A 14,945-nucleotide genomic window follows, 5' to 3' on the forward strand; every position below is an offset into this window, starting at 1 on the left:
GCCCAAGAACCATTTTAGCTGATTGTGTTGGTACCAGTGGTTCCCAAATCTCATTCTCATTTTCACTCTCACTCTTGTATTCTGTGGCCCAGATTTCAGCAGACTGTGTGGGATGTTTTCCAGTGAAACTTCTAAGGTTGAGATCATACTTCCCACTCACAGCTTCTCAATTCCTGCTTGAGGTCTGTTGGTCCCTACCCCAACAGCACTCCTCCTTTCACTTGTGCTATTCAGCATTTCCAGCAGCTGCCCTTTTGATTTCATTAACAGTAGTCCTTCAAATCCCACACCTAATCACACAGCTAATTTCTGAGGCCACATGTCTAGACCCAACACTGTCCACTGGGCCACCTAACTGCCCTAATTATAATTCATATATATATATATATAATATTTATTATAATTATATATTTATAATAACATTTATGTAGCCCTTACTATGTGCTAGGCACTGTGCTAAGCCATTTACAAATACTATCTCATTTGATCCTCAATAACAATCTTCTTGTGAAGTGCTATTATTATCCCATTTTACAGATGAAGAAACTGAGGTAAACAGAGGTTAAGTTGGTTGCCCAGGGTCACACAGCTGGATTTGACCTCAGGTTTTCATGACTTTAGTCCTGGTGCTTTATCTACTGTACTATCTTCTGCCCCATAGAAAGGGTACTCAGCAAGATTGTTGTGTATAGGTCGCTTAGCTGTGACTTAAGTGACCTCCTTCATCTCCATGTTGAAGGAAATAAAGATAGAGTCTGAAGGACTCTAACCCCACCTGGTTGATCATTTTTATGTCCTTAGATGACCGAGATGCCAGCCTCAGCCTTGAGCTCACTGGGAACTGACCATGCTGCAAGAGCTAAGACCCACATCCACATGGGCCAGTTAAATCTTGGAGACAGCTTCTTTGCCTTTTAGAGAAAGAAATAGCTTGATCTAAATGGGAGTGTAGTGGGGGAGGCATGGGAAATCCTGGTAGATGGTGAGCCTGTTATAGGTAATTAGGGAAGAAATTATAAAAGAAATAGGCTTTGCGATGAGTCCAGAAAGAAGTTTAGGATTTATATTCATGGACAAAATAGGAATTGATACATCAGATAGGTAGATTAACATAAATATAGCACTAGGAAAAAGTATGATATGTTAAGGGTACAGGTCAGGTTGGAACAGAGAGCTTCTAAGGGATGAAATTGGATAGGTAGAGTTTGGATTTGTTAAGTACTAGGGAGCCACTTAAAAGTTTTTTCAGCAGCCAGATAATATGATAAAAAGAGTAATTTTGGAAATTCAACTGTCTACAGGAAAGATTGATGCTTAGAAGACTTTTAGATTTTAGGCAAATGATAATTAAGGTTGAGTATAGAACAGAGGTTACAGAAATTTAGAGGATGAACCTAATCAAAAATATTTTTTAGAAAAGGACTCAAAAGATATTTTTAATACATAATTTTATTTAGCACATGTAAAAGTGTTTTAAGATCTAAAAATAAATGACTCCTTAAGCATATTGAGGTAAATTCTATGGTTGGGGATTTCAACTTCTATCTCCTCCTCACTCCCTTCTGGTATGCAAATTATTAGTCAGCTGTTACATAACTTAACTGTCATAGCCAGGATTTCTAGGTTAAACAATTTGCATTCCAACTCTGCTAACATTTTTATCTTGTCTAGCCAGAAATGTTAGTGAATTGCAAATTCATATTTAAATTATGGATTAAATGGATCCCCATTGATGGCTATAAATAAGCAATGGAAATCCTAGAAATCCTGTCATCTGGAAGCATTGTTATTTCTAGTTTGGTTTTTAATTGTCATTGTGCCTTTTCTGGAAGGAAGGAAGTGAGAAGAGATGAGAGATCTGATACCTTTTTCTAGTTGACTCAGGTTTATTCTAATGTTCAAGGCTGCTTAAGGCTACAGACTCCTCAGAAATTGATTTCTAAATGTCCAGTGATTAAAAAAAAAAAAAAAAAAAGACCATTACTAATGATTTGTAATGTGCTCTTTGTTAAAAATAAACAATCTTTTCCCCTAAAATCAAATCATTGTCCTAAGTCAGTCCATCTGTACTGAGGGGATAAGCTTCTTTCTTAATCTTTCTCTGAGTTGTGCCAAAAGACAGGAATAGAACAGGTTTGGGACTCAACTTCTCAAGGTCCTGAGATATAAAAACTCAGTCCAAGAAGCTTGAGGGATAATGGGAGTAGCCCCTTCAAGGGCAGGAATTAAAATACTTGTCAAATGAAAGTTGTTTCTTTTTCCAGCCACAAAAAGTAAGAAAACTCCAGAGTTGCAAATTTAAAATATGTGCAAAGATTTTTTTTTCAATTGTTCAGATAATAAAATAGTTCATAGCTTTAGAGCTGGGAGAGGCCTTAAAAGTCATTTAGTCTAACTCTCTCATTTTACTGCTGAGGAAACTGAGGCTTAAAGAAGTTAATTTGGGGCAGCTAGTGAATGGAGCACCAGCCCTGAAGTCAGGAGGACCTGAGTTCAAATGTGACCTCAGACACTTTAACACTTCCTATCTGTGTGACCCTGAGCAAGTCACTTAACCCCAGTTGCCTCAGCAAAAAAAAAAAAAAAAAAAAAAAAAGAAAGAAAGAAAGAAAAAGAAAATGTTAATTGACTTGCCCAAGTCACACAGATACTAATGGACAGAGGCAGAATTTGAACTCAGGTCTTCTGGTTGCAAATTCGTGTTTATTCTACTATTACTCCCTTTATTACAGTACTGAGGTCACAGCTTAGCCGACCTAGCTGAATGTCATTCTTGTCTTTCATTGCTGGGGTATGGGTTCTTTAGAGAAGACAATTCCCCCCCCCCAAAAAAAAAAAAAAAAAAAAAACACCACAAAGATCTGTAGGTGGTTGATAGAGCTGTCAACAGTTTCTCTTCCTAATTCCCAACAAAACTTAAAGGTGTCATTATCTGTGTTTTTATCATCCTTCTGTATTAATGATTATACCTACACATGCCCAGTCTTTCCGGGGTTGGTTGAGTGGCCAACACAGAGCCTTGGAGTAGGGTTAAAGAAGGTTACTGAACAAAACAAGACAATAGAAGCAGATACAATTAACTCAGTTTTGACCAGAAAGCAATATTGTGCACTAGGGAGAATTTTTAGTCTGCTTTTTTTATCTCCACTCATTTTTGTTTTAAGTTGATTATTGTTCATATACTAGGAAATTTTGGAAAACTATTGGCCTTTTCCAATAGGAAACACAATCAAATACTGTGGGAAATTGTAACTACTCCAGTGGCAGCAGGTCAGTGTTTCTCCCTATTTTGTGGTTATTTTCTATATAAAAAATAAAATATCACACTTGAATCTAGTTGTAAAATTGGCTAGTGTTCCATGAGCGCCCCTTACCAGTTATCTTGTTTGTCATGAATTTATCATTACATGCTCAGATTTCTCCCAAAAACAGAGAAGGAAAGAGTTTGCATTTCAGCCAAGTCTGCTGCAAATATCTTATCACATTCCTCCACTTGGCGCTTTCTCACCTCCATCCAAAAGAGGAAGTGAAAAAGTGTAATGTGTTTACCCATCTGGGTTCTGAGTTCCTGAGGCTACTTCCAGACTGGCCACATTTTGCCTGCCAGGTGAGAGAGCAATAGGAAAGAACATTTAGTTTCAGGTAAAGTAGATGTGGAAGACTGAGAAAGGAGCCACACACAAATGCAAAAGAAGTGGATTTTTGTTTGTTTGTTCATTTTAATGGGATATCTTAAAGAAAAACATAGTGGGTGGGAGCTATTCCATAGTTCTTCACTCTTGTCTCAGTTGTGTTTATAAGGCTAGGAATGGAAGTAATTGCGACACTTGACTGACTGGGAAAGCTTTGGTCTGTCACCAAGGCATCAAAGCCACAGAAAACCTGTCAAGTCTGTTCAGTTTGATTTGTAATAGTAAGAGTATGTGTGTAACTTTAGCTGGAGCTGGGCCATACTTGGGCAAGAAGGACTTGCCAAGCTTTTGGTGAAAGAAGGCATGTGACAGAAATAAGGTGGGGGGTGATTTGAAGGGAAGGGAAAAGGTATAAAGAACTGAAAAGTTCATCAAAAGAGAGAAGATTTGGGCAAGAGTTTCCACCATTCAGTAAAAAGATGGATGAAGGGGAAGAATGAGAGAGAGTATGTTGGGAATGGTGCAAAGGTGGGTATCTTCACAGTGGGAATATTTTATTCAGCAGAAATGGAGGAAGGACATAAGAGACTGGAGGGACATTTAGATAGGCAGTTCTGGCTTCTAAGTCTCCATAGTGTATTGGTAGGTGGAGCCAAGGATGTTTGGACAAGGAAACCCTTTGAAGCTTTTCTCTTGTCCTCCTGCGCTGGACCTGGTCCCCTCCCCTCCATAAAGCCATTAGCTCCTGGTGCCAGCCCTATCTCTGGTCCATCTCTAGTGGTTCCATTTGGTGCTTTCACAGACCTCCTGCCCTGAGGGATGGGGGATGATTTATTGGGGGGAGACATCCTTAGAGGAGGAGAGTTGGGAAAATAGGGAATGGGAAGCTGTTAGTTTGCTAGTATAGTGGCCAGACCATTTCAGAGATAGTTCTGCATGACAAAGAGAAGGAGCAAGTTTTGCCTTTGATGTGCCTCCCGCTGGTCCCACACACCTGCCTGTTGGCTTTCTAACTCCCCCCCCCAAAACCCAAGCCTCTTCTGAGACTGAAGGAGAAATCACAAGAGGGGGTGGGGAAGAGGCTGTATCCCAGCTTCCCTGTGGCCAGCTCAGGGCCATCTTCCTCTCCGGTGGCCCTGGGACTCAAAAGCTGCCTCACCTCAGGGACTTCTGACCCAAAGCACCTGCTGCCCTCTCCCGGAAGGCAGAGATCCAGAGCAGCTGGAACAGAATGGTGAGAGGGGGTTGGGGGTGGGGGGTGTGTAAAACCGAAGGTGTGAAGGGGTCCTGGGAAGAGGGCTTCTCCTTTGGGGATGTGGAGTCATGGCCTAGAGGAAGGCGATGGGGGTAGGGGGAGGGGAGGAGGGGAGAGGGAAGCAGAATGATTGTGGGATTTGTTCCAAGTAGGGAAGCTGCGGAGGTTCTGGTTCTTTCTTGAGTCTGACTCGGCAAAGGGTTTTTTTTGGGGGGGAGGATAGATCTAGAGAGAAGGCAAGGTGCAAATGCCTCTCATTAGGAAGCTCTAAAACTTGCCATAAGGCAGGTTGTGCTGCTTCCTAGGGCAGGACCCATTTCTGCTGAGGGTGGTTGGGTCAAGCCTGCAATTGTTGGGATCACATTTTTCAGGATGCTCCACAGAGGGCCCCCAAGAGTAGAGGATAGAAAAATTGGCCCTCAGAAGAGGGAAAACCCCATGCTATATATGTTTATGTATAAACAATGCCATATACATGCGTGTGTATACACATATGTGCAGGTACATCAATCTGTATATGTACTCTGTGCAGCTATATACACACATGTACATGTCAATCATATGCAGACGTATTCATATGTGTGTGCATGCATGTAAGTGAATATATATATATATATGTTTTATATATATATATGTTTTATATATATATATATGTTTTATATATATATATATATATATATATATATATATATATATATATATATATATATATATATATATATATATATATATATATATATATATATATATATATATATGTCCTAGGAGTTTTAGTGCATCTTTAAGCTTCACTTTTAAACTTCAGGTTATGGATGCATCAAGACTTCTAGCACATCTTGTACATGGAAAAATACACACATGCACACATACACACACCCCTTTCCACATATCCCAAGGCATGCACACTTCTATCCTTTTAAAGAAGCTGCTTTGTGAAGATGAAAAGGACCCCAACTTTTCTTCTGATTTCTTAGGTTGAAAAATATTTATGGGCTGAGAAGGGAGGAAAAAATCAATTTTAGAAGAGAGGTTATTAAATTTCCCTGTCTCCTTCCTGGAGTGGGCTTGTTAGGGATAGCTCTAGACTGGATTAGAGATATGACACGGGAATGGATGAGATATCTCTGCCGATTTCTTTGCAGGGGAAAGAATACTGCATAGAAACAGCTCTCAGGTCTGCCACATCCATAGCTCTCCCCTCTCCATTCTCTTTTCTCAACCTGCCATCATTCCCCCTAAGTCAAACACCAGTAGCATTTCTTCATTTCTGGCTGCAATATGAGGGACAAAGACTTCAACCAAGGTTCCTGAGCTAAATAGAGGAAAGGGTTGAGGCAACAGATGCCTTCTCGGGTGGTCTTCCAGGGGAGGGAAAAATTGAAGAGACCTCATTTCTTTGAGGGCAGCAGGATGCAGCCCTGTGCTCTTGTATTACAGGCTCTCCTCTCCTCCTCCTTCATCTTCTCTTTCTTTTTATTCCTTTCTCTCCCTCTCTTTGCCTTCTTGTGTTGCCTTCAACAGATTCATTCAAACTTCTTTTCTATTTTCTCTAGGGAGCCCTTTCTTGGAAACTGTCAGTCCCAAACGTTTCCCCAAGACACCGGAGTGGGGCGACACCTAGGATGCCAGGGATGCTGCTGCTCTTCTCCACTGCTCTGCTTTCCAGCTGTGTTCAGCTACTTGCAGAAGCTAACTCTTGGTGGTAAGTAAAGTGAAATAGAAGTCTACAATTCTTTTTTTTTTTTTTTAATTGTTAACTTAATCAGTCAAGATACAAAGAAAAGGAAACAAAGAAAAGTCAAGATACAAAGAATAGGAAAAGATTGTATAAGAAATTGTAAATTCCTATGTGTAAGTTTTAAAGAGATATATATATGCATGTACATACATATGTATGTATGTATGCATATATGTATAACTCTCAAATTGAACAAGGCAGCAATAGCTAGGTGGTACCATAGTGCTCAGAGCACTTGGCCTGGAGTCAGAGAGACCCCAGTTGAAACTTGATCTTTGACAGTTACTAGTTGTGTGATCCTGGGCAAGTCGATCTCTATTTGCCTTGATTTTCTCATCTGTAAAATGGGGATAATAATAGCACCTATTTCCCAGGGAGGACCAAACAAGATAATATTTGTAAAAAGTTTAGCACAATTTCTGGCACATAGGTGCCATATAAATGTTATCATCATCATTTATATCCCTTCTGTACTTTTTTTCCTTATGTGCATTTTAAAAATGTTTTATTTCTGTTCTTCTTTTATGTGTATCATTATACAATAACCTACCTTATGCCCAGCTATTAGGATTTATCCCTTATATACATACATACTTATTCATATACACATATACATGCATATATAGATGTGTATATGTATGCAATTATACATATACATATATATGTATCTGTAAATTAATACATTAGCTACTTTTAAGGATGCAAAGCTCTTTCTGCGCTTTTACTCTATCCCCGCTTTGCCAAGAAGTGAGAAGTACATTTATGAGATCATTGATCTTTTAAAGTCATAATTAATCACCGCTTTAGTTAGAGTTCTGAGGTATTCTTTCTTTTTTAAAAATGATCTTATTTTTTATTTTTTAAAAACAGAAAAGGAAAATGTCATGTGCCCAGAAGAACATTAGGAAGGACTCAAATATATATAACAATGAATTTCCATTTCAAGAAAGCATATATGATAATAGAAGTACTTTTTTTTTTTTTTTGCTTCCTTGTAGGTTATTCTTTTGCGCTCTACTGAGCACTTTTTACTTCATTCTTTTTTTTTCCCTTAGCATCCCCCACGAGACACTCTTTCAAAAGTTGTTTACCTTTAGATTATTATTTTAGTCATTGTGTAAGTGTTTCTTTCCTGTTCCTCATATTTTACTCTGCTTCACTTCAGAGAAATCTCCATCACTTGAGATTTTTTTTGTGGGGATGGATACAAAGGCTCAAAAAAGGTGACCTAAATCATCTCTAACACCAAAGGGTACTTGTCCCAAGGAGAACAGGACTCTTACTTTCTTTTCAAAATTTCAGTATTAAATATTTCTTAGTTATGAAGTGTAAGGATTGTACTAATGCTATCCACTTAGTTCTACCCCATCCTCTTTGGCTTGGGTCCAGTTCTTTAGAAAACATTTCCTCTTAGCCAAAATAACCATCTTAGTCTAGGTTCTTGTACCTTTTCAGATTCTCTTCTGCTTAGTGAATTTTAGGGACTTTTCCTTTTTCTCTCAAATCAACAAACTGAAGCTTCCTTCCTCATAATTAATTCATACAGAGACCAAATTTTAGCTACAAAGAGAGGGAGGCTGTTATTCTTTTTAACCCTTTGGCAGATGAAAAGGGCTACTGTATGGGATTCTTAACTCTACTTTATCTCATCTATGAACTTCCCATTTTTATTCAGATAACAAATCCACAGTCTTTCCTTACTTCCTTAAAATTTACATCTGATGACTGAGGCCAATTCCAATGATCTTGTGATGAAAAGAGCAATCTATACCCAGAGAAAGGACTGTGGGAACTGAGTGTGGATCACACTCTTTTTGCTGTTTGCTTGAATTTTGTTTTCTTTCTCATTTTTTCCCTTTTTGATCTGATTTTTCTTGTGCAGCATGATAATTGTATAAATATGTATACATATATTGGATTTAACACATATTTCTACCATGTTTAACATATATTCGATTACTTGCCATCTAAAAAAGAGAATAGGGGAAAGAGAGGGAAAAATTTGGAGCACAAGGTTTTGCAAGGATCAATGTCGAAAAATTATGCATGCATATGTTTTGATAACAAAAAGCGGTGATTAAAAAAATAATAAAAACAACAAAAAAAATTTAAATCTGATAGGAAAGGAGACAGAAGAGCCATCATCTTATACATCAGAAGTAGGGATGATGAATTGAGGGCTGGAAGGAGTGAAGTGTAAACTCAAATTTACAGGTAGAAGATTACATTTTCTAGAATGTGTTTTCTAGAAAATTTACAAGTAGAAAAATTTCTTCTTTGTCGTTTTTCTTGTAGGTCTTTGGCCATGAACCCAGTGCAAAGACCTGAAATGTTCATCATTGGAGCCCAGCCTGTATGTAGTCAACTGCCTGGCCTTTCCCCTGGCCAGAGGAAGCTTTGCCAGCTCTACCAGGAACATATGGCATACATTGGCGAAGGAGCCAAGATAGGCATCAAGGAGTGTCAGTATCAGTTCCGGCAAAGGCGCTGGAATTGCAGCACTGTGGACAACACTTCTGTCTTTGGGAGGGTCATGCAGATAGGTAAGGAACAAGGTGCCTAAATAACTCCACGACCTGGTCTGGATATCCAGACAAGTCTTAGGTATATATGTCTCACTCAAGATTGACACAAAGGGAACTCAGATGCTTTTTGAAGATATCCTGTTTAGATTTGGAAGAGTTAGGAGAAGGAGGAATAATCTTCCCATTTTAAAGATGAGGCAACTGAGGCCCTAAGAGAAGAAGCATCTTACCTTACACAGCTACTGAGTAAGAGAGCCAGTAGTAAAACTCCATGTTTTCCAATGCTACATTTTATCTGTTAATATAGCATCATAGAGAGTTAATATTACAGGTTAGTGAAGGATATGTAGACCAAATATAGATAGGTAGATAGATAGATAATAGATATAGAACATTAAAAGTATCTCTAGCCCTATGTCACTGGCCTGGGAGAGAGACTCAGAAGACATTGAGTTCTAGTGGAAATCCTCCTACTGCCTTTGGTGTCTGTCTCTGGTGCCTCCTTTTGGAATTCTGAATATGTGCAGCATTCTTGCCTATCTCATAGAACAATTTGAAGGAAAGGGAAATTGTAATTTATTGTCATTAACTTACCCTAAATGGGTTGACCCTAGCTTTTTTGTTTGGAAACAAAGAAGATGGAAAAGGAAAATCTGTGACAGAATGAAAAGACACCTCTTCCCTTCCTCCAGTTCTCTCCCTTCCACTGCTGCTCAAGGATGCATCAGTTGTCCCATAGCTGGGATAGAGGTGTGATCTGGGGTTTAATTGTGTTGATTCCTTTTGAAATGCAATTCTCCCCCTGGCAAGAAATTGAGAAATCCGGCTGTGCTATACTACGGGGTCCTATCCTCCGGACCATAAAGAGAAGGTGTTAAAAAGCAGTATTAGCTTTTGCTGGTTTCTACCCAGACAGTTTCCCACACCAGTAACTGTGTCAGTGGCAGTAGCTTATCCCTAGGAATGATCATTAGAATATCATGGTGCTGCTGGGTTTTAGTGATTTGATGCTACAGACTTAGGAAGGTTAGAAGATTAGGCCCTGAGAAGGGGCTTCAGTTGTCCTTTCCCTCCTGCTTCAGTACTACAATCTTCTTCCTCCAATCTGTTCTTTACTCACACCCCAAATTGGTTAAAAAGAGGTTGGGGGAAAAAAGCACATTTCTTTCTATGCACCTTTCCTGCTTCCTTCTGCAGTAGGGTAAGATGAATAAATAAGAGTGTGGGATTTTATTCATGTCATTCTAGTTCACCATTTCTTGGTTCTTCTTTATTTCATTTGTTCATTCCCCTATCTTTAATGTATAGCTCCCTTTCTAGGACTTCATTTTGTCAGAGGAATTAATCTGGTTTTGTTGGGTGGGGCTAGTGGGAATGGAGATTTATGTGGAGTCAGCTTTCCATAGAAGAATAATTTTATGAGCGTAGAGGGTAATATAGTTGTTGTTTTTTTTTCAATCCCACCCTACCACCCAAAGTGGAATACTAAACTAACTCCCTTACACTTCTCTATTAATATCACTGTGGTACAGTGGAAACATGATTGGACTTGAGAATGTGGATAAATTTGTATTCAAATTCGTCTTCTGATTGTGTGATGATAATTACTATGATGCCAGGGGACAAAAAGAGTTGTTATAAAGATCAACTTAGATAATTTTGTAAACTGCTCTACAAAGCTTAAAGTGCTATATAAATGTAAACTATTATTTTCTTATATATGCCTTCTTTTTTCCCTACAAAACAGTCCTAAGATTTAGGTCCTTGGAGAAATCATCCTCCCTTTCTATTTAGTAGTAAGCAACATACACAGAGCACAATTAGGAAACCTAGAGTTTTCATCTTGATTCTAAACTTTATTATCTTCATCTTTAAGATGAGACATTGACCTAGACAATCTTTGTGGAGCTTTTACATCTAATAATGTTTAAAGTGTTATTCCCAGATTATAGATCTAATTACTCCAGATCAACCCCCTTCTCACTTTTCTCCAAGTTGCAGAAAAATATGGCCATTAGGGGGCAGCAGAACAATGGAGAGTGTCCCCCACTTCTTGCAGTTGGAAGGTGTATGGTGATAATTTTGGCAGTATGAATATAGACCATGTAGCCAGTTTTTTAAGTTGGGTAAAAGGCAAACCCAATGGCTCGTCATTCTGGCTTTCATTCATAGGGCAAGTGGAATTGTCTGAAATTTTTAAAAATAGTTGTTTTCAGAAGTAGAGTGAATGGTAAATTAGTAGATCTCGAGTCCTTTATTATCTCCCAAATCCCTGAAGGAGGTAGCACTATCATGTACTCACTTGGAAACTCTTCATACATTGAGATGAGTCCATTTATATATTCTCAATATAAGAACAATTGTTCCTTTGTCAGGGGAAGATTTGGAAACTAGCATTGCATCTTGTACAAACTCAGGACTGGCTCTTAGGGAAATGGAACTGAGTGAACTACTCAGAATGGAACCATGACTTCATGGAACCATGACTTCCTTACTCGTTCTGAGTTTCTCAGACTCTCCCAGGGGCTCTAGGTTGCCATCTTCTCAGTCTGATCTCCTCAACTCTACTTTCATGGAACAAATTCCCTGGCCAGGGTGGAGCCCCATTGCTGACTCAGAGGGAAAAATCCTAGTGGTTGAATCTTAAGGGCTGCTTCCTGCAATCATTGGGGTTTTTCTTGGCTCTCTGTCCTCCCTGGACTGACCAGAACCTGACCTTTGCTTAACGTAGGGAAATTCAATAGCTCCCAGTGGTTTGGTGTCAACTCTTACTACATCCTCCTTGCTCCTTGGATAACCAAGAAATAGGGTCAGGGAAAAAGTGGAAAATGTTAGGATGTCTTCTCACTGACCATAGAACTTCGTGCCTCTTCCTGTCTTTTATCAGGTAGTTGTACTTAAGAGAGCAGCGGGGATTATAAGAGGTATTGACCCCTTATGAACCATGATAGAATAGAGGTGTATAAGAATTCCACTTAATTTAATTTACGAAGTTTAAAAATGATTCAGTGTTCTGGGAAATGGTCCTGGAAGTAGTCTGGTTATTCACTGGGGCCAAACTAAGGAGGTAGTAGACAGTGTTGCCGTGATGGCTGTGGTCCAAGAATGCTCCAGTCAGGGTGGAGGTAACTTGTACTTGGAAACTAGTAGAGAAACCAGGACTTTGCCTGGAGGCACTGAAATTTAGGGAGTACAGATCACACCTTGAATTATAGAGTGGATTGAGACCTTTATAGCTGTTTTCCCCCTTCAGTCTACTTGCCCTATGGAGAGAGTCTCATTATCATCTGTCCTAGTTCACTTTCCTATTTATTCTCAGTTACCATCCTGGTGAATTATAATAATAATTAAAAGATGCATATGTAGTGGTGTATAGAGAGGTACATAAGTGAAGGATTGGGCCTGGCATTAAAAAAATGTAATATTTCTTAGCCCATTATTATCCCTACTTATCATGTCCTGCTTATTCATTGAATTGCCTGTTTCTTAATATTCCTACAATTCATTACCATGTCACCACCAGAAATTTCTTCATATGCTGAAATGCAACTATTTGTATATTAACAAGACACAGCCCTACTCATCACAACGGCATTGCAAGCTAGTATCTGGTGTACTTGTGTAAACCAGGTCACGAGAGCTTCTTTGGAAATGGGAGTTTCATTTAGAAGTTCAGAATTGGTTCTACTTAGCTTCCCTTAGAGTTCTTAATCGTTATGCTTTTTTCCTTTATAATGGGAAGGGAGGAAAGGAAGAGATATGTCTAATAATGCAGGATCCACTATTTAATGAAAGAGTTTAGCCTCCCTCATCATTTCTCTTCTCTCTTTTAGGCAGTCGAGAGACGGCTTTCACATATGCCGTGAGTGCAGCTGGTGTGGTCAACGCCATTAGCAGAGCTTGCCGAGAAGGCGAGCTTTCCACGTGTGGCTGTAGCAGGACTTCCCGGCCCAAGGATTTGCCCCGGGACTGGCTGTGGGGAGGTTGTGGGGACAACGTGGAGTATGGCTACCGCTTTGCCAAGGAGTTTGTGGATGCTCGGGAGAGAGAGAAAAATTTTGCCAAGGGCTCGGAGGAGCAAGGCCGTGTACTTATGAATCTGCAGAATAATGAGGCTGGTCGCAGGGTAAGAGTCTCACAGAGATGATAATAATTAAGTAAAAATATAGCCCAGTATACCTCAGGAGAAATGTGACTGAAATAAACTGTCCTCTCAGATTTGCTGACAGACTCTTTCTCTTTCAGCTGTATTACTCAAGGATTTGTGTCAAAGAACAGGGCTTTGGGTCTCTAGCTAAGTCCTTGTAGTGAAACTAAAGCTGAATTAATGAGATGAAGTTTCCTGGAAAGTAATAAATTTGGAAGTTCAGTATTAGCTCTCTGATAGAAATATAGTTGAACCCAGCTTTATGAAATGGATGAATTCCTAAAATCAATTTTTGAAAAATCAATTCATGGTTTATATTCACCAAGGTAATCTTGACATTTAAGGGAATCCTATTGTGAATTCATTTCTAGAATGGCCACTCCTAATAGTTTTTGTGTAATTCAAAATGTTCAAATATTTTCTTGGACATAGCAAAGTAAAACTCTATTTCTACAAACTAGGTAGGTATACCTGAGCTACTAGTATACTATTGGGTAAAATTCAGTTGTCCTAATACTTTTTCTCAGTTCAAGTCACCAGAGACCAGTTTGAATTTTTTTTTGGTTCACATGATATAGGTCTAGTTTATAATGATATAAGAAATTGTAATCTTTGGCCTTGTTTCAGATCATCCCTTATTATAAATTAAATCAATGAGATCACAGCTGACTCCCTAAAAATGACCTCTCAATCCAAGGAAGCTTTTCAACTTACATCCTTCTAGGAGTTCACCTGTATTCAAATTGCCCATTTGGCACCAGAATTTGGGATATAAGAATCTTCAGATGTGGAAGCCTGAGTGCTGAGAGCAATTAAAGGGATAAATTCTTCAGCTAAGAGCACTTGGCTCCTAGAAAGGAATTAAAGACTTAGAAAGCTATTTCTGCCTCCTGACTAGGCTCTTAGCTAATGGGACTTAGAATCACAGATCTTGAGCTTTCAAAGTCTGAGATTCTTGTCCCCTTAGCAATGGAATAGAAACAACTGCTATTTCAGATATAGGCTTGACCTATCTTCTGCTGGCTCCCCATTTTATTGCCCCTAATTGTTTATTTGTTTACACCAGGTTGTTATCTCAGCAGGGTCTTTCCTTCTTTCTGTCTTATTTCTCTTCTAGCACACCTTCCTTCTCCCTAGACCCCCCTCCAAACCTCTTCCTGGCTCTTTATCTCTCTCCTAAGTCCTATCTACTCCATTTTTATACTCCTGTTCCCTCCTACTATTTAGCCTCTCTTGGGGAAACTGGCCTCAGCCATTAATCACTCTTGGAGGCCAAAGGCCTTCAATTCAATAAACATTTATTAAGTGTGAGGTATTCATCTCCTATCTCCTTACATTGTTTGTTTGAGGAGGAATTTTATATTCTTAGTTTGTTGCACATAAAGTTTGATTTTGCAGTAGATCATATTTATGAGTTCTTGATGGTGGGTAAATCAAAGATCTTATTTGCTTTTAGAGGTAATTGCCTCTTACTCATTGATAGAAGATTAATAAGATTATTTAAAATTATTTTGGTACATAAGAATTCAAAAACAGTTCTCAGACTTTGAGATCCTTGAGAATTTTAGAACCACCATGAGATAGTAGAAGAGAAGAGGCTTTCCTTTAGATTCAGTGATGAGTCAGAAATGGAATATAGACCTACCTA

The 14,945-nt window shown here is 38.9% G+C and overlaps 1 protein-coding gene across 4 annotated transcripts in view; it reads left to right on the forward strand.

The window, feature by feature from the left end:
• The window catches only part of WNT5B (Wnt family member 5B), a 147,349-nt gene that overhangs the window by 128,480 nt on the left and 3,924 nt on the right, over positions 1-14,945 (forward strand). For all 4 annotated transcript variants that reach the window (XM_074269379.1, XM_074269380.1, XM_074269381.1 and 1 more), the window contains 3 exons: positions 6,441-6,589; positions 8,921-9,168; positions 12,984-13,276. In XM_074269379.1, the coding sequence (XP_074125480.1) occupies positions 6,441-6,589; positions 8,921-9,168; positions 12,984-13,276 (690 nt within the window). The remainder of the gene's footprint in view (positions 1-6,440; positions 6,590-8,920; positions 9,169-12,983; positions 13,277-14,945) is intronic.

This window comes from Sminthopsis crassicaudata, chromosome 5 (genome assembly GCF_048593235.1).
Source record: "Sminthopsis crassicaudata isolate SCR6 chromosome 5, ASM4859323v1, whole genome shotgun sequence".
Classification (NCBI taxonomy): domain Eukaryota; kingdom Metazoa; phylum Chordata; class Mammalia; order Dasyuromorphia; family Dasyuridae; genus Sminthopsis; species Sminthopsis crassicaudata.